The sequence below is a fragment of the Cyprinodon tularosa genome, unplaced genomic scaffold (genome assembly GCF_016077235.1).
Source record: "Cyprinodon tularosa strain WSP-4 unplaced genomic scaffold, ASM1607723v1 ctg452, whole genome shotgun sequence".
Classification (NCBI taxonomy): Eukaryota; Metazoa; Chordata; class Actinopteri; order Cyprinodontiformes; family Cyprinodontidae; genus Cyprinodon; species Cyprinodon tularosa.
The window spans coordinates 337,860-358,490 of NW_024039177.1; the positions used below are offsets into that span (position 1 = coordinate 337,860).

At 40.4% G+C, this 20,631-nt stretch overlaps 1 protein-coding gene across 2 annotated transcripts; it reads left to right on the forward strand.

Moving 5' to 3' along the window:
- The first annotated feature begins 3,973 nt into the window (after positions 1–3,973).
- Positions 3,974–19,506, forward strand: dnaaf4 (dynein axonemal assembly factor 4). Of its 2 annotated transcripts, XM_038300653.1 has the most exons (10): positions 3,974–4,108; positions 9,763–9,896; positions 13,563–13,710; positions 13,848–13,981; positions 14,057–14,258; positions 14,334–14,470; positions 15,027–15,136; positions 15,210–15,363; positions 16,682–16,787; positions 19,143–19,506. In XM_038300653.1, the coding sequence occupies exons 2-10, from the start codon at positions 9,774–9,776 to the stop codon at positions 19,271–19,273; spliced, it is 1,245 nt and encodes a 414-aa protein (XP_038156581.1). In that variant the 5' UTR covers positions 3,974–4,108; positions 9,763–9,773; the 3' UTR covers positions 19,274–19,506. The 2 variants fall into 2 exon arrangements, with proteins under 2 accessions (XP_038156581.1, XP_038156582.1); XM_038300654.1 differs by lacking the exon at positions 3,974–4,108 and having other exon boundaries at positions 9,651–9,896.
- Positions 19,507–20,631: the final 1,125 nt, after the last annotated feature.

Sequence of the window (20,631 nt, forward strand, 5' to 3'; positions counted from 1 at the left end):
CTGGAGTGTTGTCCACAGCCCACTTAAGTACTGGTCTCCTGATGAGCAGATGAGAAGCAGCTGGTGAAGTCAGTTCCAGCTTCAGGAGATCCAGTACGCCCTCTGGTGGAGGAAGGTAGACAGCACCCCAGATCCCAACAGAAGAACAAACCATCAGGAAGGGATCCTCGGCGCCCTCTGGTGGGCAAGCCTCTGGATCCCAACACATTCTGGAATGGAAATCATAATCCATGCTTTCGTGGCAGCCTGTCAAGCCAAACGATCCCCATTCCAACAGGGTGGACCCCTTGGTCTGTTTTCAAAACAAAAACAAGTCTTTATTGGGCTACTCTATAAAACCTCAAACTCAACATTATTCCTGACATTTTGAATTGAAAAAGCTTCCTCGGTGGGAAGCGAAACGTCTTCAAACTTGGAAACAAAGTCCAGTGGATTCTTTTTTAAATTTCTTTTTTTGGAATGACTATGACCTGGAGGACTGAAAACCTTCACCAGCATATGTCAAGCCTTTTGTAATGTAATCTAGACATTTCACTAAAAACCACCCAGAGCCACTGCAGTCTGTGCAGAAAACTGTTGCTTGGCTGCTGACTGGATCTTCAAAGGTCTGTCATTTAACTACTCCACCTCATCATCTACCGCATGTAGAGATTTTGCTTCTGACCTGGTGAGGTTTCAAGGTCTTGCCATCAAGGCCTGTTGGTTGTCCTTACAAAATGATCAAATAAAGGAGACAGAGACTATTTTATTTTCTTCTTCACCCCCACAGAAGATTCCCACTCCTACAATAAACTTGCTGCAGCTCTGTCAGGGCTGGTTACATCCAGTGGTGCCAAAAGTAAAAAATAGAGTAGTCTGTTTTATACAGTAAAAGTGTCACTCTGTTTATAATTTCTTTTAATGGTAATATGGAAAAATTTAATCTGTAACTCAAGAAAAACAGAAAACTATTGACATGAGAAAGATGCAAACTGAATTGCCCCTTTTGGGACAAATAAAGTTGTTTGATTGATAAAACAATACAACATATGGGAACATATAATGTTTCCTGCACATCTTTTGATCTCTCCAGGGGTCCAGATATGCAGACTATCTACAACAGACTATTACTGGTTCTTTTTCGTTAATTAATCTACATTAGGGTGTTATGGTTCCAGTTTGTGTGGGTTGTTTTTCTGTGTTTTTTGCTCTCCCCACCACCAGGCGGTGCCCTGTTCTCGTTGGGCCTCCCTGGTCACCTGCGGCTCGTTGGGTCATTACCAGAGGAGTACTTGAGCTGCGGACTGTCACCACCTCGATGCCAGAGTGTTTGCCAGTATTTGGTACTCTAGCCTTACTGAGATTAGCTGAGTCTAACCTTTGCTTTGTCTCTTTGAGTCTAAGTCTTGCCTTTGTCTTTCTTCTCCAGTAGGAAGCCCTCCTGATCCACTGGATAAGCCTGGTCCTTCTACCCCCCTTGGAAGGAATAATTCGAGTCACACTGGGCAAGGGGAAACATTCACCAGATCTGTTCAAGCCCACTTCAGGAAAACCCGGTGACAGTCCGTTCCATTGCTCCTCTGGACCCAAAGCAAGTCTGCCTGTCCGCCCTCCAATGAATTCATTCATCTCTGGATTAAAACCCCCACAAACTGGACCCAAGGGAAACCAATAATCTCCCTAACCTGAGTTTTCTCCTGCTATTCACCAGTCTCAGTTATTTTCCCTACGGACCTTGAACTGATCTTTGTGATCTCCCCTAACAGTTTCCGGTTCCGGTTCACCAGACCGCTGAAGTCCCACTGCGATAACCCTGCATATAATCTCTCTCTCTGTTTTTTGTCAACCTCTCAATTAACTTGCTTTTCCCCTGGCTATCTGAGTGAATGTCTGCATGTCGGGGAGATCTTTAGAACCCATCACGAAATAGGGCACCTTTTTTATGGAGAACATTTTCAATGGACTATAGCTGGACATTTTGCATAGAGAAGATGGAGTAGAATTCAGCACTTTCAGAAACTTTGAACTACTAGGTTTTGGGAACACAGAAAGAAGTCAGACTAAAATCCTATGCTCTGAACAGATGAAGATTTAAATATGACATTCCACTAGAAGGGAGGATCCCCTTCATCGACGATTTGATTCTTTCTTCCTCTGTGTTATGACGCTGATGATACAGGTAAAGATTTAAGGCTGTTTTATACTCAGAAACTAGGTCGGCTGCATGTGTGTTGCAAATCCCCACCCCTTCCACAAACACTCTGCTGCACCTCTCCAAAATTGTAGGTGACTGCAGACAGGAGGCCTCTGATTGGTCAAATCTACATCCGCTCTTGTTTTGTTTGTATGACCGCCATTGTGGAAAACAACTTGTGAAGATGGACCAGCGAGGTGCGCAAGAATGCTGGGACTCTTTTTCCACCTGGATCCTCGCTCTGTTTCGCCCTCATCTCCCCACTTCCTCACCGCCTTGGCCGTATCTAGACTCACAGCTAGTTCATGATTGTCCCTCTTGCCTTGTGGCGTGGAATAACTTAGAGCAGACCACGCTTCAATATTGGGCATAAATCAAAAATATCTGCGACAAGCTCACTGCAACCCACTGCTGCTGGGAGTATAACCAGCCCTTTGTCCTTCTGAAGGTTTGGGGACACCTGGGCCCCAAGGCACTTATGGTTCAAAGCTGCTGTGGTAACAGAGGGTAAGCTGATGGACTTCCATTGAACTGTTTTTCATCTTGGAGAGGATCATTTCTCCAAGAGACACTTTCTCTTCCAAGACCAGTTTCCCACATATAGATCCATTCACACAGATTCATACACACACATACATTCACTTACTAAGACACACACCCATGGTTTCAGACACTCAAGGGTCTGCATGGGAATTAGGTTCTTTCATACACTGACATTCAAAATTACTGAGTCTGTTGAGGGAATTTTAAAGGGGGAATCAGTGCCAAGCAGAAATTGAAGAACTTTTATCACTTTCTATAGGATAAGAGTAAACTAGAAATGCAGTTCTAAATTTAGAAGAAACTAATCTTAGTATGCTGTGATGAGTTTTAGGTTTCAGATTAAATATAGTTTTAAATTTTTCTTTAGATTATTAATGAATTAAATCTTAAAATGTGTGAAACATGGTTAAATGATTTCTAAACACCTGTAGGTTTCTTTACAGCCTCAATGCACATCATTAAATGGGATTAATCCATATTAGTTGTGGTAATTTGTGTTTATATGCCCAACATAATGAGCTGAAACATCAATAGGATTTTCAGGCTGAATACTGTTACAAATACCTTTCAACTGCCAGGCTTTTAAAGGTGAGACCTGTTTAATGTTTTCTGATTAGCACCTGAAACAATCTGCTGAATAAACATTCAGACGACAGATCATTTTGATGTAATGGTTTTAATAAAGCCTTTAGAGATAAAGTTAAAGGAAGTGTGGATAAGAATATCTGATTGTGACTGCACTTAAGTTTTGAGTTGATAATGAATTACTCATTAAAGACACTGCTTATCCTGATAAGAACTGTATTTGCACTATCCCTTGTGTCCCTTGTGTCTCTCCTCATCCTCCGCAGGAAGTCCATGCGCTTCTGTGCCCTTTTGACCAGTGAGGTGGTGTTTACATTCCAGGTGATGGTGTCTGTAATGTGCACACCCAGGAATTTGGTGCTGCTGACCACCTCTACAGCTGAGCTGTTGATGACCAGTGGAGAGTGGTTAGACTGGTTCTTCCACCTCCTCTCTGTAGTCCAGGTCGTTGTAGTCTCTGATGAGGCACACCACCGTGGTGTCATCAGCAAATTTCACGATGTGATTGGTGGTGAACCTGGGGATGCAGTCATGTGTCATCAGGGTGAACAGCAGGGTGCTCAGGACGCAGCCCTGAGGGGAGCCTGTGCTTAGGGTGATGACATCAGAGGTGTTCTGTCCAACCTGGACTGACTGAGGTCTGTTTGTGAGGAAGTCTAGCAGCCAGTTGCAGAAGGATGTACTAAAGCCCAGCAGTTCCAGCTTTCCTATCAGATGCTGTGGGATGATGGTGTTGAAAGATGAACTGAAGTCCAGGCTCAGTTGAAGAGCAGAGGAGATGGCGTCTTCAGTGGAGCCGTTCTGTCGGTAGGTAAACTGGAACAGGTCGGATATTGGGGAGAGACTGGAGACGATGTGTTCTTTAACAAATGATGAGACACTTTCTGGGTTATTTTACTGGACAGCTACAGTCTGGAACATGACAACCATCGCTGTAGTTACAGGGTACCCTCTAGGTACCCTATAAGGAATTTGTGAGCATTTAAGATATTTAATATTTAACTGGCACCTACAACCACCTGACAGCTTATTATTTTTTTATGTACCAACAGGGTATGAAACAGCTGCAGGTGAGTACTTCAGGCTACATTTGGGATACTTTGGGATGTCTATCAAATGTTTATTTTTAAATTAGATTGAATTCAGTAGATTAACACCAACGCTTTGCAGGTAGTAACTCCTGCATTGTTAGATTAACCAAGTGTTGATTAGCATACAGTACATAACCAACACTGGACGTTTTAACACCTTTTATTTTGCTGAGTAGTTTATCAAGCTTGATTTATGGCCTTTCCATGGCTCTGTTTGGTCCAAGGTTTTCATTTGTAAATAGGATTTAGACAATCACTGCCAGTGTTGTGGAAATGTTGAAACATCAAACTATCCTGATAAGCATACAGTGTGACCTTTTCTTCTCAAGCAGCCAATAAAGATAAGGAGAGGGATGCAGAACATGGAAACAAAAGGTCATGAACCCAGAACCAAAAGTGACAGTTCTCACATGTTTGAACTCAACGATCTGAAGCTGAAGACTGTCATGATCGGTTTAGAGATAAACCCACATGCAGAACACTACTGGAGACTTGGTAAAAGATTTAACAGAGTTTATTGAAGTTTCACACAAAAGACAAAAAACAAGATTCAGGTTCTGGTCCGGGCAGGATTCTCTGGCGTCTGCAGAGACGGATAGTTGGTTAGCTTGGTTTGCCGATGAGTAAAATGGGTTATCAGATATTTCAGTGGATACCTTGAAGAGGTCCAGGCTTGTTCTGAGAGAGGGAACCGGTTGGGTCCAGAGACTGTTGGTTCAGCAGAGTGCTTGAGCAGCGTCTAGCTTCTGACTTCCAGTGAAAAGACCTTGGTTTGAGTGATTAGCTCTTTCCCAAAGAGCAGCTAGTGGATTCCAGAGTGAGGTCTTCAGGTTTGGCTCTCTAGGGCAGGCAGGCAGGCACAGGTTAAGCTCATCCAGAGCTTCTCTCGAGAGACTGGTTTCCTAGGAGCGAGAAGACAGAGGCAATTAGAATAAGGTTTCTCTAAGAAGAGAAACTCTGATAAGTAAATTCAGAGGCTCAGGTTCGCTAACCAAACTTGGCTAACACTGCGGCGTCGAAGGAAGGTCTGGCAGCTGCTTATAAAGGCTGGTCTCCTGATGAGCTGATGAACGTCAGCTGTGTTGGAGGGCTCCAGCCCAGGAGGATCCACAGCGCACTATGCTGGAGAAGGTGGAGAATCTCCAGATCCCAACAAAGACTCGTTATTATGAACAGAAACTTGTTATAGTGGTATAAATGTGTAGAACAGGGGTGGAAAATGTGCAGCTTTTTGGGTAGCAATTCTTCTTTCTGATCCTGAATTGATTTGTTCTGTGAAGGTTCTCATTCTAACTGCGGTTAGTGTTTTTTTTTAAATTCAATTCAATTCAGTTCAGTTTGTTTCTATTGTGCCAATTCCCAACACATGTCATCTCAGGGCACTTTACAGTTCACCAGATCATACAGTCAAATTGATTCAAAGTTTTCTATTTAAGGAAAACCAGTTGATTGCATCGACTTATTGACTCAAATGCAATCCCTCACATTAAGCATGCTTGTAGCGACAGTGGAGAGGAAAAACTCCCTTTTAACAGGAAGAAACCTCCAGCAGAACCAGGCTCAGTGTGAGCGGCCATCTGCTGAGGCCGACTGGGGTTCAAGGAGACAGAAGCAGAGATACAAAAAGAAGCAGAGATACAAAAGGCAACTGTAAAAGGCGGCCCCCGTCCAGGAAGCAGGCAGCAATGCAGACGAGCTCTGAGCCAGCTCTGATATCAGAGGATGAATAGAGCACATCATCCCACAGCATCTGATAGGAAGACTGGAACAGAGTCTTCCTATTTAGGCATTCATATTAGCTGCTTTGATGTAGAGACGGGGACACTGGCTTCAATGATCCAGAGGTTATTTTGTGCCTTTAGATGTTTCTATTTTCTGCCAGTCAATCAAGAATAAAAAAAATCTGATATGAACAAAGTAAAACCCTTTAAAAGTGATGTTTTGCCCTGGGTTATTGAAAAAGTGTGACAATTTTGTTGGAGTCTGGAGTAATATAATGCTGTTTTCTCTTTATGGGGCTCTCATCTGGTTTGACATTAATGCTAGTTAGGCCGAGGCTCCTTCATGGAATTGCAAACAGGGAAAACATTTAAAAAGGATATCTATATAGGTTTAATTCGTTTATTCATATAAGCTTTATTACTGTAAAGTGAAGTTACACAAAAACACATCCCCGCTGCGTGACAAATGCCATATTTAAGAGGCCACACTTCTACATTCGTATTTTTTGTGTGAAAAATTAACCCCATTTTGATCTGGCAAATTCAAAATTGTATTAGATATGTTTAATGTAGAATTGAGGCTGGACCCACTTTTGATTGTACTTATCTTATGCCTTTATCATAGGAAAAAAGGTAGTGCTCACGTTCTGGAAAAAATCAGAGGTCCCATCAGTTAAACTGTGGCTGAAGGAACTGGTAAGACTCTCATCTGGAAAGAATGCAGTTTTCATTAGCAAATAATTTAAAGCGATTCAATAGAGCTTGGCATTCGCTTTGGCAATATATTGATAATTCTATTTGAAAAGAACTCGATTTGATTCTCTGTGTGATAAAATGTAAGTCCTAGGGAAAGGGGAGGGGGGAGTGTTCCTCTTTATTTATGCCATTTCTGTTTCGTTTTGACTTTGAGTTGTCTTTATGTTTCATGTTAACATCAAAAAAGAGGACAAATTTTTATTGTTGATGTTTGAATTTTCATGTCTGTTTCCGCAATAAAAATGTTTGAAACAAAAAATTAATTCATCCGTTCCATCTTCTCCCGCCCCGGTGGGGCCGGTCTTTATCTCTGGCAGTCTATGGGTGAGGGACAGGGTCCACCCTGGACAGGTCACCAGTCTGTGTCAGAGACACACAGAGACATAAAACCATTCATACACACTCACACCTAAGGACAATTTAGAGAAGCCAGTTAACCGAATAGTCATATTTTTGGACTGTGGAAGAAAGCTGGAGTACCCGGAGAGAACCCAAGCGTGCACAGGGAGAACATGCAAACTCCATGCAGAAAGAAAGATGCAGGAAGAATTGAATCCAGAACCTTCTTGTTAAAAGACAACAGTGCTGCAGACTACTAGAATTAAAAAAGAATTTAATTTTATCCCAAAGAGAAAATAAATTTTATTATTCTCATATTATTTTTTTTATATTATTCTTTAACTTCTGATTTTTCTTCATCCAGTTCTTGTAGATGTTGATGCTGTAGGAAGTTAGGATCTCCTGTAGATGGCTGTCTTATGCCGGATCTGGAGAAACCTCTTACTGGAGACACTGCTGGTGTTTAACCCTTTAACACCTAGAGTGTAATGTTTGACACATGAGTTATTGAGACCTCTACATCATCAAGATATTTCTGTTCATGAAAAACCTGACTAACACAATCAGACACATGATGTGAACAGGAAACCTATAATAAAGTGGGCAGAAATGTCTACTTCAATTCAATTCAGTTTATTTCTATAGTGCCAATTCACATCACGTCATTTCAAGTAACTTTACAGAGGCAATTAAACAAGATCATACAGTCAGATGGATTCAAAGTTTTCTATCTAAGGAAAACTACCTGATTGCACTGATTCATTGACTCTTCAGAATACCCTGTCACCAAGCATGCTTATAGCAACAGTGGAGTGGAAAACTCCCTTTGAACAGGAAGGACTACACTGATAAACAGGCCCAACTCTATCATTTATAAACAAAGGTGTTGATGGCAGTAGCACAGGTGATATTTGTCTCCTTCACAGCAGAACAGAACAGACCAGATTTAGCTACCATGATAAGAAAATTCAGAGAGAGCATAACGTTAGAGATTGAACTAACAAATACCCAAGAATGGAAGAATATATGTAGAATGAAGCAGAATGATGAAAAGGGGTCCCTAAGTCCTCTAGCAGGCTAAGCCTATAGCAGCATAACTATAGAGATAGCTCAGGATAACCTGAGCCACTCTAACTATAAGCTATATCAAAAAGGATAGTTTCAAGCCTAGCCTTAAAAGTAGACAGGGTGTCTGCCTCACGGACTAAAACTGGTAGTTGGTTCCACAGGAGAGGAGCCTGATAACTAAAAGATCTGCCTCCCATTCTACTTTTAGAAATTCTAGGAACCACTAGTAAACCTGCAGATGGAAAGTGAAGTGCTCTGTTAGGAACATAAGGAACAATCAGATCCCTGATTTCAGATGGAGATTGGTTATCCATCCATCCATCTTCTTTTGCTTATCCGGGGTCGGGTTGGGGGGTAGCAGCTTCAGTAGGGAGGCCGAGATGTCCCCCTCCCCAGCCACTTGGGCCAGCCGAGAAACATAGTCCCTCCAGCGTGTCCTGGGTCTCCCCCTGGGCCTCCTCCCAGTGGGACCTGCCTGGAACCCCTCACCAGGGAGACGTCCAGGAGGAATCCTAATCTGATGCCCGAGCCACCTCAGCTGGCTCCTCTCAATGTGGAGGAGCAGTGGCTCTACTCTGAGTCCTCCCCAGATGACTGAGCTCCTCACCCTATCTCTAAGGGTGAGCCCAGACACACTATGGAGAAAACTCATTTCTTGTATCTGGGATCTTTTTCTTTCGGTCATGAACAAAAGCTCATTACCATAGGTGAGGGAAGGAACGTAGATCGACCGGTAAATCGAGAGCTTAGCTTTTTGGCTCAGGTCTCTCTTCACCAGAGATTGGTTATTTAAGGCTTTATATGTGAGAAGGAGGATTTTAAATTATATTCTGAATATAACAGGAAGCCAATGAAGAGAAGCTAAAATAGGAGATATGATCCTTCAGTTTTCATCAGAAGATGATGAATAACAAATGATACAAGTAACTAATTAATTCATTATTCAAATTCAAATATTTAATAGAATGTTCAATCCCAAATTTTTTATTTTTGGATGCTCATTGTAATCTTCTTCCCTTAATAAAAAACACTTCTCTTTTGAATCATCTCTAGATGAGTTCCTAGAACAGAGGCGGTCTTCTTTATCAGTTTGTTGAGCTTCTTTCAGTCATTTGCTCTGATGCTGTTTCCCCAGCAGATGATGGAAGAAGGATCACAGTCTCCACAATGACTGATAGAACATCTGCCACATCTGGCTGCAAAATTTACAACAAGAAGTCAGTGAACAATGTTGATAACCAAATGTAACCAATGGGCTTTTTTCAGACATTCCAGGCAGTGCACAACCTACCTACTATTCGTTCACGTTACGTAACGTGAAAGGTGTTACGAAAACAGGAAGTAGAAAACCAAGTACTGAAATTTCCGACACCCCCAAAAAGCAACACACACTGTTTTACTCTCGTCACCATAGCAACGAATTACAGCGGTTACTCGTCGGGGATTTTATAGAAGGGTTAAATTAGATAACTCTGTTTTCTCACAGATTCTGCTGACATGCCTCTGCACGTGACGGACTTCACGTGGACCCAAACTGAGTCCACGGTCCACATCAAAGTGCCGCTGAAGGGGGCGAAGGCCGGAAGTGTGGACATAGTATCAACAGAGGAATATCTGAAGGTGAGGGAGGGGAAAAAAAGATGAAATAAAATAAACAGCTCTGTGTTTGAACTACAAAAAAATGTGTGGGTAGAGTCCTAAAAATGTCCTTATGTATCAGTAGCCTACACACTATTTTATAATTTTATTTACTCAAGTAAAACTAGAAAGTAGTAATTCAAGACGTTGCTATTTAGAGTAAAAAAGTACTTGGTAAAATGGTCTCTCAGTACTCAGTGGTTTTTGGATCATAAAATCGGTTTAAATGTCTCCATACTTTTTGCTTAGCGCCCCAATTTGGTCAGATATATAGAAAAATGGAAAATGTCTGTCCAGCCAGGTCCTGCTTTATACCAGGGGTCCCCAATTAAAAACCAGCGGGGTCCGAATAAAGAAAATCATTAACCAGTAAAGATCCTCACACATTTCTAAACTGTTACTTAAAAAAAAAATTAATGCTGAAATAAAATCAGGTTTTTATGCATCCTTGGTCTATATTGAATTTTTATAACATTTTATTAATTTCAATGTATAACATTTATATTTTAAAAATATGTAAAGAAAATTTTAAATCTAAGGTACTTTTTGAAGTAGAGAACAACAGTCGTTCAGTTTGGTATATAGACAATTTCCTGATTCACATATTTTATAAAACACCTAAACTGACCTTTTTTTTCTTTTTTTTTTCTTTTTTATGGCTTAGTGAGAGAAGGGGGCTTTAACCCTGCAAAGCTTTAACCCTTTATATGGCAAATTACTGTTTTTGATCACTTGCATACCCCTTACAAATGGAGTTCCCCCGTCCCTCAGTGAGGTCTAGAAGCACAAGATCTATATCTATATGAAGATGCTGCTACATGGCTGTACATCTTATTTTGACATTTAACCAATTAGATAAGCCCTTGAATGATATATTACCTACTGTAAATTAAGATGGAATCAAAAAGTTAAAAAGACAAGAAAAAAAAAGATAAAAAGCTAACTGAAAAGTTAAAAAGTAAAGGTAAAAAGTTAATACTCCTAGTTAACAATTATATTTAGGTTTATAAAGTAAAAAATGTAAGTGCCACTATCAGCATTAATGCCTCTAAGGTTACGTTTTTTTTTTCTCTCATTAAAGTTTTTATTTATTTTTCTTTTATAACACAGTTACAAACATAGGACATTCAACAACAAAAACATAAACATCGGCAGCAACACAGAACATGACAGCACTTATCAGTTACCTATTCATAGATATAAAAATGCACATATTCATACCCACAGCATACATCAAACCCCAAATCCCCTAAGAATTTTTACCAACATTGTAGTCAAAATATACCCATGCTTGGCTAGCCTTACTTGGCTCTTTCTGCACCCTAGAAATCATGACCTCATAAGCAGCTGTCTCTGACATAAGTTGAAGCCATTCCTTGATTTCTGGTCTATGTGGGCTCTTCCATTTACGAAGAATAATTCTGGCTGCTACTAGAAAACCTGTCATCATTAGTCTACCTTCAGCTTTTGGGATGCCCTCTGGCATCAATGACTTGTCTCCTAAAAGGCAAAATTGTGCAGACTCTGGTAGAGGTTGACTAAGCCAGTCCTCAAATTTTTTCAAGACCGCTTTTCAAAAGGGCATTATCAAGGGACACTCCCATAATGCATGGAGAAATGTGCCAACCTCTTTATTACACTTCCAGCATTTGTTATCCTTTATTAAACCCATTCGACATAACTTACTTGGTGTAAAATAATACCTATGTACAATTTTGTAGTGAATAAGTTTATTTCTTGCGTCCCTTGTAGCCCCTCCCACGTTTGAGATAATATTTTCCCACACAGCGTCATCAATGTCTGTATCAAGGTCTTTCTGCCAGATAGTTCTTAGATTTTCACACATTTTTCTTTGGGTTTTTGACATTTTGCTATAAAAAGCAGAGGCAGAGTGTAAGTGTGAAATAGGCGGAGCATTAAAAAACTCCTGCAACAGATTTTCATCTTTATTCTCTCGTCTTAGACCAAAAACAGTTCCTACTGAACTTCTCAACTGCAGATACCTCCAGAAATCCCCTTTGTCCGTTAAACTAAATTGTTGTTTAAGTTCCTCAAAATACATAAATGTCTTTTTGCTCTATATAGATCTTAGACAGTACGTATGGCCTTCTCTAACCATGTTGGCCATAGAAATACCTTTTTACCAATGCAGATTGAGGGGTTATTCCATAAAGAAGAGTAGCTTTGTTTATGAAGTCCCCAACATTTTATGCACTCTTGACCATGCCCATCGTGAGTGAGCCAAGATAAAATTTGCCTCCCCTACCCGTGTGTTCTGTGACATATATTCCACCATACCAAATGGGCACACAAGTCCTTCTTCAATTTTGACCCAACCCGGCTGGGACCCACCAGTACCCCAATGCCTTGCCATTTTATTAATCTCAAAGGCAATATTATATAATTCCACATTTGGGAGCGCCATTCCACCAACATGTCGTGAGGCCAGTAGTTTTTGGAGCTTAATTCTTGGTCTTTTCCAATTCCATAAACTCTGTGATTAACTTGTTATATTGCTTGAAAATAGTATTGGAAATCTGTACTGGTATCATCATTGAGATATAATTAAATTGAGTGGAGACCATCATTTTAATTACATTAATTTTCCCCCATAATGTTAGATTAATCATCCTCCACTTTTGCAGATTCAGCTTAATCATCTTAAGAAGAGGGGATATATTCATATCAATTATAGTAGCCAAATCTGGGTTAAGTCTAATACCTAAATACTTCATTCCAGTTTGAACCCACTTAAACTGGAATGTTGTCATTATGGTTTGGCTGCATCCTTTAGATATCGGCATACATTCAGATTTTTCCCAGTTTATCTTATAGCCTGATATTTCTGAAAAAGACTCTATTGTGGACAAAACATTAGGGCCTCTAAGGTTATGTTGTAATAGAAAAAAAAAATTATTTCCCTCTCAGAGTTTTTCATTAATTTCTTATAGAAGCACTTTTGTTATTTTTCTTAATATATTTGGCAAAGTTGGCGTTTCTTGTTATTACATAGACATTCATTTTTGCCATCAAAATATCCATATTTTTTTTAATGTTACAAAGGTAATAAGGTCTTGTCCTGGATTCAAATAACACTATTGGCTTGAGATTTCACTGAGTGCCCTAAAAATAGTTAAACCTGGGTTTGAATGGAGACAAAGCCATTCTCAAGCACATATCAAGGTGCTCATTTTGAGCCTGGATCCATATTTATTTTTGATGTTCATGGTGGAGAATCCTGCTTAACAAGAACAGGTTGAGCCAAACCTACTCAAAATGTGCAGGATCATCTTTGAGCACGCCATTGCAGTTTTCTTTCACCAGTTCACCACAGTTCTTCCAGTGGACTGCTGGAAAAAAAATCTTTTGTCTTGTAAACGGTTTTTTGCAGGTTGCTTAAAACAGCTGTGTAAAAAATCTGCAGAACATCCTGAGGAATTATCTACCTGATGATGAGTGTTATAAATCTGGTTCTGAAATTGTTATGATTTCTTATTTTTTCAGCTTTTCTCCCTATTTGATCTGATTGAAAGTTAAAACATGTTTGCTGCAGTCAGTGTGGAGATTTATCATAAAGTTTCTCTGAGCTCCTGAGAAGGAAAACCTCCTGCTGATTATCCATCTGACCCCTGTTCTGACCCTCCTCAGGTCCATTTCCCTCCCTTCCTCTTTGAGGCCTTCCTCTTGGAACCTGTCGACGATGACCGAAGCACAGCCAAGGTTGGAAATGGAGTCGCTGTTTTCACTTTACCAAAAAAGACGCCAAAAATGTGGGAACATCTGATGATGACCACAGGTGAGACTTCTCCAGGTTCTTCCTGATCCATGCTGGTTTCCTGTCAGATGATAGTGGCTCTGGTTTGCTCCTTTATGGATTCTGTGACAGTACAGCTTCTTGGAAAAATGTGAAATTAAGTTTATTGTGTGTTTTAGATGATAAAGAGACAAAAAGAGGAATAAGGGAAAGAGCTCTGCTGAAACAGCAGGAGAAACTATCTGCAGAGTCAAAACAAAAGGCAGAGAAACAGCAAGCAGAGAGGAAATATGCTCTAGAGACCATGATGAAGGTAAAAACCAAACGCAATCACCAAAAGTGTACGAATTAGTGATGATTCACAAGACTTTTTGTTATGCTTGATCAGCTGGAGACGGAGGAAAAGGAGCGAATCCAGAAGATGAAGGATGCAGAGCGAGAGCAAATGACAGCAGAGCTGGCAGCGTGGCAGATGAAGCGGAAACAGGAAGCAGAGAAAGCCCAAAAGAACCAGAACAATCAGATCCAACCCAGAGGAAGCACAGACACGGCAGAACATAGACTGATGGAGGTCCAGAAGAACAAAGATGGTGAGTCATTTCCTGCTTATCATCCGCTTTCCCGCTTCATAAAATCAGTTATAAAGGAAATCCTCCTGCTTCTAGTTCACAGTACCACCAAGAACCAGAAGATCCAAACCCGGCTACCTCCGCCTAGACCCCGTGGAAACATTCCAGTCACGTTTACTCCGCGAGTTTTCCCAACAGCTCTCCGAGAGTCACTGGTTTCCGAGGAGGAAGAGGTGAGTCTGTGGGAACTTTTCCTCTCATTTCATCCGTTCCTGCAAGACCTTCAGGGATGTCAGTGAAGCCTTTTCCTCTTTAATCCACCGATGCTCTGAGGGTACAATCCACAGAAAGCTCTAGAACTTTGGCTCTCATGGTGTTCAACAGACTCCTGGCTCCTATATCCGCTCAATCAAGACCCTAGGAGGTGATGTCTAACAGGTCTACCCCCTTCTTCCTCCTTCTGGGATGAGAGAACAGCGAAAAGCAGCAATCCCCATACCATGATGCCCTCTTCACCATGCTTAACAGTGTATCAGAGTTTAAAGTTGATCTGACTAACTGCCTGCACTTTACTGATCCTAAAACAATAATTTCATCCATAAATCAAAGTTTCTTCCATTTCTACTACTACTTCTTGCCCAAAGAACGGTTTCCCTGTAGGATCTTTCTAAATGCTGCGGTACTCCCAGTAGACCCAATATTTCAGCTGTTTGTTGCTGCTCTATGCTTTCTGATATGTTGTCCTGATTGTCTGAAGACAGGTGGAATATTTGTTTCTGTCCCCTGCAGTGGCTGAAGAAACAAGCTGAAGTGAGGCGAGCAGTGAACGCCGAGCCGGAGGAGCTCCAGGATCTGACAGAGGAGGAGAGGAACCCTGATTGGCTGAAGCAAAAGGGCGAGTAAGTCCAATAAGATGAGATGATAAACTCCAACAGACAGCACAGCTCTTCTCTCAACCATCATGTCTTTCAGCAAATGTTTTAAAAACGGGGACTATGTGGGAGCGGTGAAAGCCTACAGTCTGGGGATCCGACTCAATGGGAGCATTCCTGCTCTGTACTCAAACAGAGCTGCATGTCACCTGAAGTTAAGGAATCTGCACAAAGCCATCGAGGACTCCTCCAAGGTTGGTTGGAGAGGTGGATTATGATGAAGATGATCTTTTACATGTTTTGTCCCTTCAGCTGCAGATAAATAAACCAAACAAGTTGGATTGATTGACATTTTCATTTACCTGTGAAAAAAAAATACACCTTTAATCAGAGGCGTGCACAGACATTTTGGGGGGCAGGTGCTCAGGAGGGGGGGGGCACTTTTTAGCGCACATGGAACACTTAATTAAAAAAATACACACGCATGTTGAATAAAATTTGACTTTTATTTGTAATATTCTCTAAACGAGAGTTTTCAATGAAAAAAAGTCCCACCACCAACAGAACAGGCTAAAGCGTACTACTTTAAAGTAGTACGCTTGCTCATCTTTCTTCTTCTTTCATCTGGCTCATCTCCCTGTGGGCGACCGCGCAAGTTCACGTGACAAAGGAAGAGAGGTGGCTCATTTCGGGGCATTGTTTCAGTCGTTTTTAATGGCTCAGGTTTTCAAAAGATAATTTCAAAACCGACCTCAGTAAAATCTTAATAATATTAATAATAAAAAGAAAAAAAACGAGTTTCAAAAGGGCATTTTCGTTGATAAAGGGCAAACTTCCTAGTGCTTTTGCACCACCTAGTGTCTATGTATGCACGCCCCTGCCTTTAATCAGCTGCATCAATCATATGGAGTGAATTTTGTCCCATTATTGTTGCAAGCAAAGAACACGTTTTGTGAATTGAAATTTGAAAAAAAAAATCCTATCCAGAATTGAAACTATTTTTTTCTCATTTATTTTTTTTAACATTTTCCTTTCAAAATAATTGTTTAACAGATTTAATATTTTCAATTTTTTGTTTAAATTTCTGGTTGTCAGATTGAGTTTTACTAATTTCATTCTTTTCTAATAGTGTTTTTCACATTCTCTACACACCAAGCCCAATCCAAATGCTCCCACCGACCAGTAAAAATGTTGTTAACATCCAGCAGACCAATAGAAAAGCCTCTTCTCTCTTCAATCCAGATCAAAGCCCGCCCCCAGAAGTGAGGAGAATGTGATCTGTAAAAACACAACTTGAAACAAATGAAATTAGTAAATCTCAATCTGAAAAAAAAAAAACAAATAAATACATCTGAAGAAAACTAAATGTAAAAAATACAGAAAAAATTGGTAAACCTAAATCTGTGGGAATTGCAAGTTACTCTCAAAACCTTCTCTGGATTAAAACATTTCAAAACGTGTTTGCAACAATAGCGACAAAAAGATCACTCCATAAATTTGAGTTGTAACGCACAGAGACATCCATGATCTCAGGCTGCACTGGTCAAATTTAACCCTGAATTCTGTCTGCAGGCGCTGGATCTGTTGACCCCCGCAGTCCCAGCCAACGCTGCTGCCAGAGTCCGGGCCAGCATCCGACGAGGAACCGCCTTCTGCCAGCTGGAGCTCTACGCTGAAGGTCTGCTTTTCTAATCAGGATTCAACAGTTTCAAAGGGAACAAGGCTTTTCACTGCTTGAACTATTTGAAATTTAGGAAAACTGCGATTAACAGATTGTGAGCTGCTGTTAGAAGCACTGGTGCCTCCCAGAATGAAGTTCTCAATGTGGATGCATGGAATATCTCCAGATACTCAGGCTTCCTTCCACAGTCCAAACTCTGAAAAGCCCTTAGATATGAGTGTGCGGGTGCATGACTGTTTGTCCTGTGTCTCTGTCTTGTCTGTTGATGGGTGGGCTTCCTGTTCAGGCTTCCACCTGGAGTTAGGCACCAACATCTCTCCACATTACTCTGAAAAAAGAACAGAGGGTGGTGGAGAAAGTATTGTGCTGAGTTGATGTGAGGATGGATGGAGCTGAAGGCATGATGGAAACCTGCAGGAAGGTTTTCCAGCAAGACAACGGCCCCAAGAGGTCCATCTTAGCTCCCCTCCTATTATCTCCATGCTCCCCCTAACTCAGACCTTAATAAACAACATCAGTTACCATAGCGATGCAGATGACACCCAGCTGCACATTACCATGTCAGAAGGTGACTATGAACCCATGACTATGAATGGATAAATGCAGAATGGGAGAATAGAGATAGAATGAAGCGGAATGGTTAAAAGGGGGTCCCTATGTCCCCCAGCAGTCTAAGCCTATAGCAGCATAACTATAGAGATAGTTCAGGATAACGTGAGCCCCTCTAACTATAAGCTTTATCAAAAAGGAAACCAAAAAGATTCTGGATTTAACAGGAAGCCAATGAAGAGAAGCCAGGATAGGAGAGATATGATCTCTCTTTTTAATTTTCATCAGAACTCTGGCTGCAGCATTTTGGATCAGCTGAACCACATTTTGTGGACTTCCTGATATTAAATATTTATAATAGTCCAGCCTTTAAGTAACAATGCATTTACTAGTTTCTCAGCATCACCCCTGGACAGGATATTTCTAATTTTTGCAATATTGTACAGATGTAAGAAGGAAATACTAGAAACCTCTTTGATGTGGGATTTAAATGGCAGGTCCTGATGAAAAAAATAACAGCAAGATTTTTTACTTTACTTTCTGAGATTAGTTTAATCCCATCCAAATAAAGTGACTGACTAAGCAGAATATTTTTTAAATACTCTGGTCCAAGGACTATAACTTGTTTCCTTTGAGAATATGTCGTATGTATCCCTGGTCCTTGTCAGGTAGTTTATGAAGATGTTCCTAAAACTAATGGTAACTTTTGAGATGCCAACGCATAGCCTTTTTTGACTTCCCAATGTTTCTTAATGAGAGGACAGACCCAGAAGATTGGGTCCAGAGTCATATTAAAACTAGGTTCTTAAGCATCTTCTTTTTCTCATATACAGCACTTTGCATATTGTCTCGCTATAAAGAAACTAACCTTGATCCACCATAGCTACAATGATATGGTTTTAGAAATAAGCCTTAGTTGTTTTAAAGCTACAGTGTGTAATAATTACAGGGATATACAGTCAGAAATGTAATATATTATACATAACTATGTTATTTATCATCATCTACGAGCTCAGCCTCTTAACCTTAATATTTGCGTTGCCTTAGAATTCGTTATTTATAATTACATAGGAGCGGGTCTGTCAGCCATGGAGGCAGACATCTTTGCGCTACGGCAGCGCAGAGCCAACAAACTAGCGATTGCGAGATCGCCCATTACGCTCAAAAGTAACTACGGCAAGTTGAGAGAGATGAACTGAGACGGTACTGAAATCTATACCCTACACAGACTAATGAAATACTATCTGTAAAATTATCTATGTAAACAAACTTCATCACTTGAGAAGGTAGGTGATGCGGACGTCGTGGAAGACATTTTGTCCCGTAACGCTCGCCGTACTGTTGGGGGGGAGAAGCGGTGGGGGGGAGATGTTCATGTTGCTGCGGTCTGCAGTCTGAACGTTAGATGTCGCTGAAAATTACACACTGTAGCTTTAATGGTCCAGTCAAAGTCCAAAACTATAGCCTGCTGAGAATCTGTGGTGAGACATGTAGCTGCTGTTATTAGTCTAATCTGACTGAACACCTGTTATAATGCCAGGAGGAATGAACAGAAACAGTTTAAAAAGCAAAGAAACAAACACAAGTGATACAGTATGTGGTTCCCCGACTTATTGGGTCAGGAAGGCTGAATCTAGTGAAACTAGAACCGCTTTGATTTCTTACAACTTGTTGAAAGCCGTGTGTTCATGCAGTGCTTTACTCTGTGCTTCACCAAGTTAAAGGCAAGGTGTGGAGGATGGACTGTAAATAAGAAATGTAGGCCGGTGAGCCGCAACTGATGGCTCTACAACTTGTTTTCAGGGCTACAAGACTATGAAGCGGCGCTTAAGATCGATCCTCACAACACGGGTCTGAAGGAAGACGCCCAGATGATCCGCAGCATCATCCAAGGTTCTGCAGGACAAGTCAAACTCTGGAGCAATGAGACCTAAAGGATACGAAGAAATAGATATATTAGATTATTTTTGTTCTGGGGTTTCTCCTATTTAAGGACTAAAAAGTAAAAGGCTCTCATAGTTGGAAAACTTCAAGAAACATATAGTATTCAGGCATGTTGGACAAAATAATTTCAACTGTTTTTGCATTTTTCTCAAATATTCTTCTGTACCTTATTAAAGGATGTTTGATGTAATCATGTCTTGGTGTCTAAAGACTGAAAACAGCCAAAGGAGAATGTTCTGTTTTTTTTTTTTTTTTTGCAAAAATATCATAGAAATCAGGACCAGAAGAAATTTTTTTAAGAACTTATTTAGATTTGAAAGTATAGCTACATTGGTCACTGGTAGTCTCATTAGATTGTCTGAGTCTGTTGGTTGATTCTGTTCCTTGTGCGCCACCATGTGGAGGGACAGGTGAGCACATCAGGACACCCTGAACGGGTTTGACAGGAGAACACCTGAATCAGACCTGACATCACGTTAACATTAAAATCATCTCAGTTAATGAGAAATTCAGACTTTTTTTCAGCTTGTTGAGGTTTTCAGACATTTGTTCCTTCTCAGCTTAAATCACCATTTCAATCAGGTGGAGGTCCAGACTTTGACTGGGCCATTCCAGCACTTACATACGGTCCCTATCCCTTTAGCTGTACTTGGTACCAATACCAGAATACGCACAGATCCAGTCATCAGTCATTCACTGTTTGGTCAAACGTAAATGAAAACAATTTAAAGAAGCTACAAGGCTCTAAACAACACTGCTTTTAATAAAACCATAATCAAATATTGTTCTTGATTCGGAAGATTTTGAAACGTAATTTTACTGTGATGAAAATAACTTAAACTTTTTTATTTTAAGCTATTAAGTTGTAGGAGAAACTGGTGATGGTTTCCACATTTTCCCCTTTGCCCAAACTCATAAATAAATTAATTTAGTCTAAAAATCTTCCTTTTCTTCAGAGTGAAACTTTAAATCTCAGGTAATAAACAATGAATGTATGACTGTGTAGGCATCCTCCAGGTTATATAATCTGTAGAAGATGAATGATGCATGGTGCTAAGCAAGATAACAACCTTTTCTATCATCTAGATCATACATTTAGGTACAGAAGAATGGTTTACATCCAATGTTAGATTTATCCATTATTTATTATTCAGATTCACTTCAAGCCCGCTTGGTGTGAGGGATCGCCATCGAGTCAATGAATCTATGCATTCAGCTGGTTTTCCTTATATAGAAAACTTTAAACCCATCTGACTGTATGATCTGGTTGAATTTTCTCTGTAAAGTGACCTGAGATGTCATGATGTGAATTGGCACGATAGAAATAAACTCAATTGAATTGAATTCA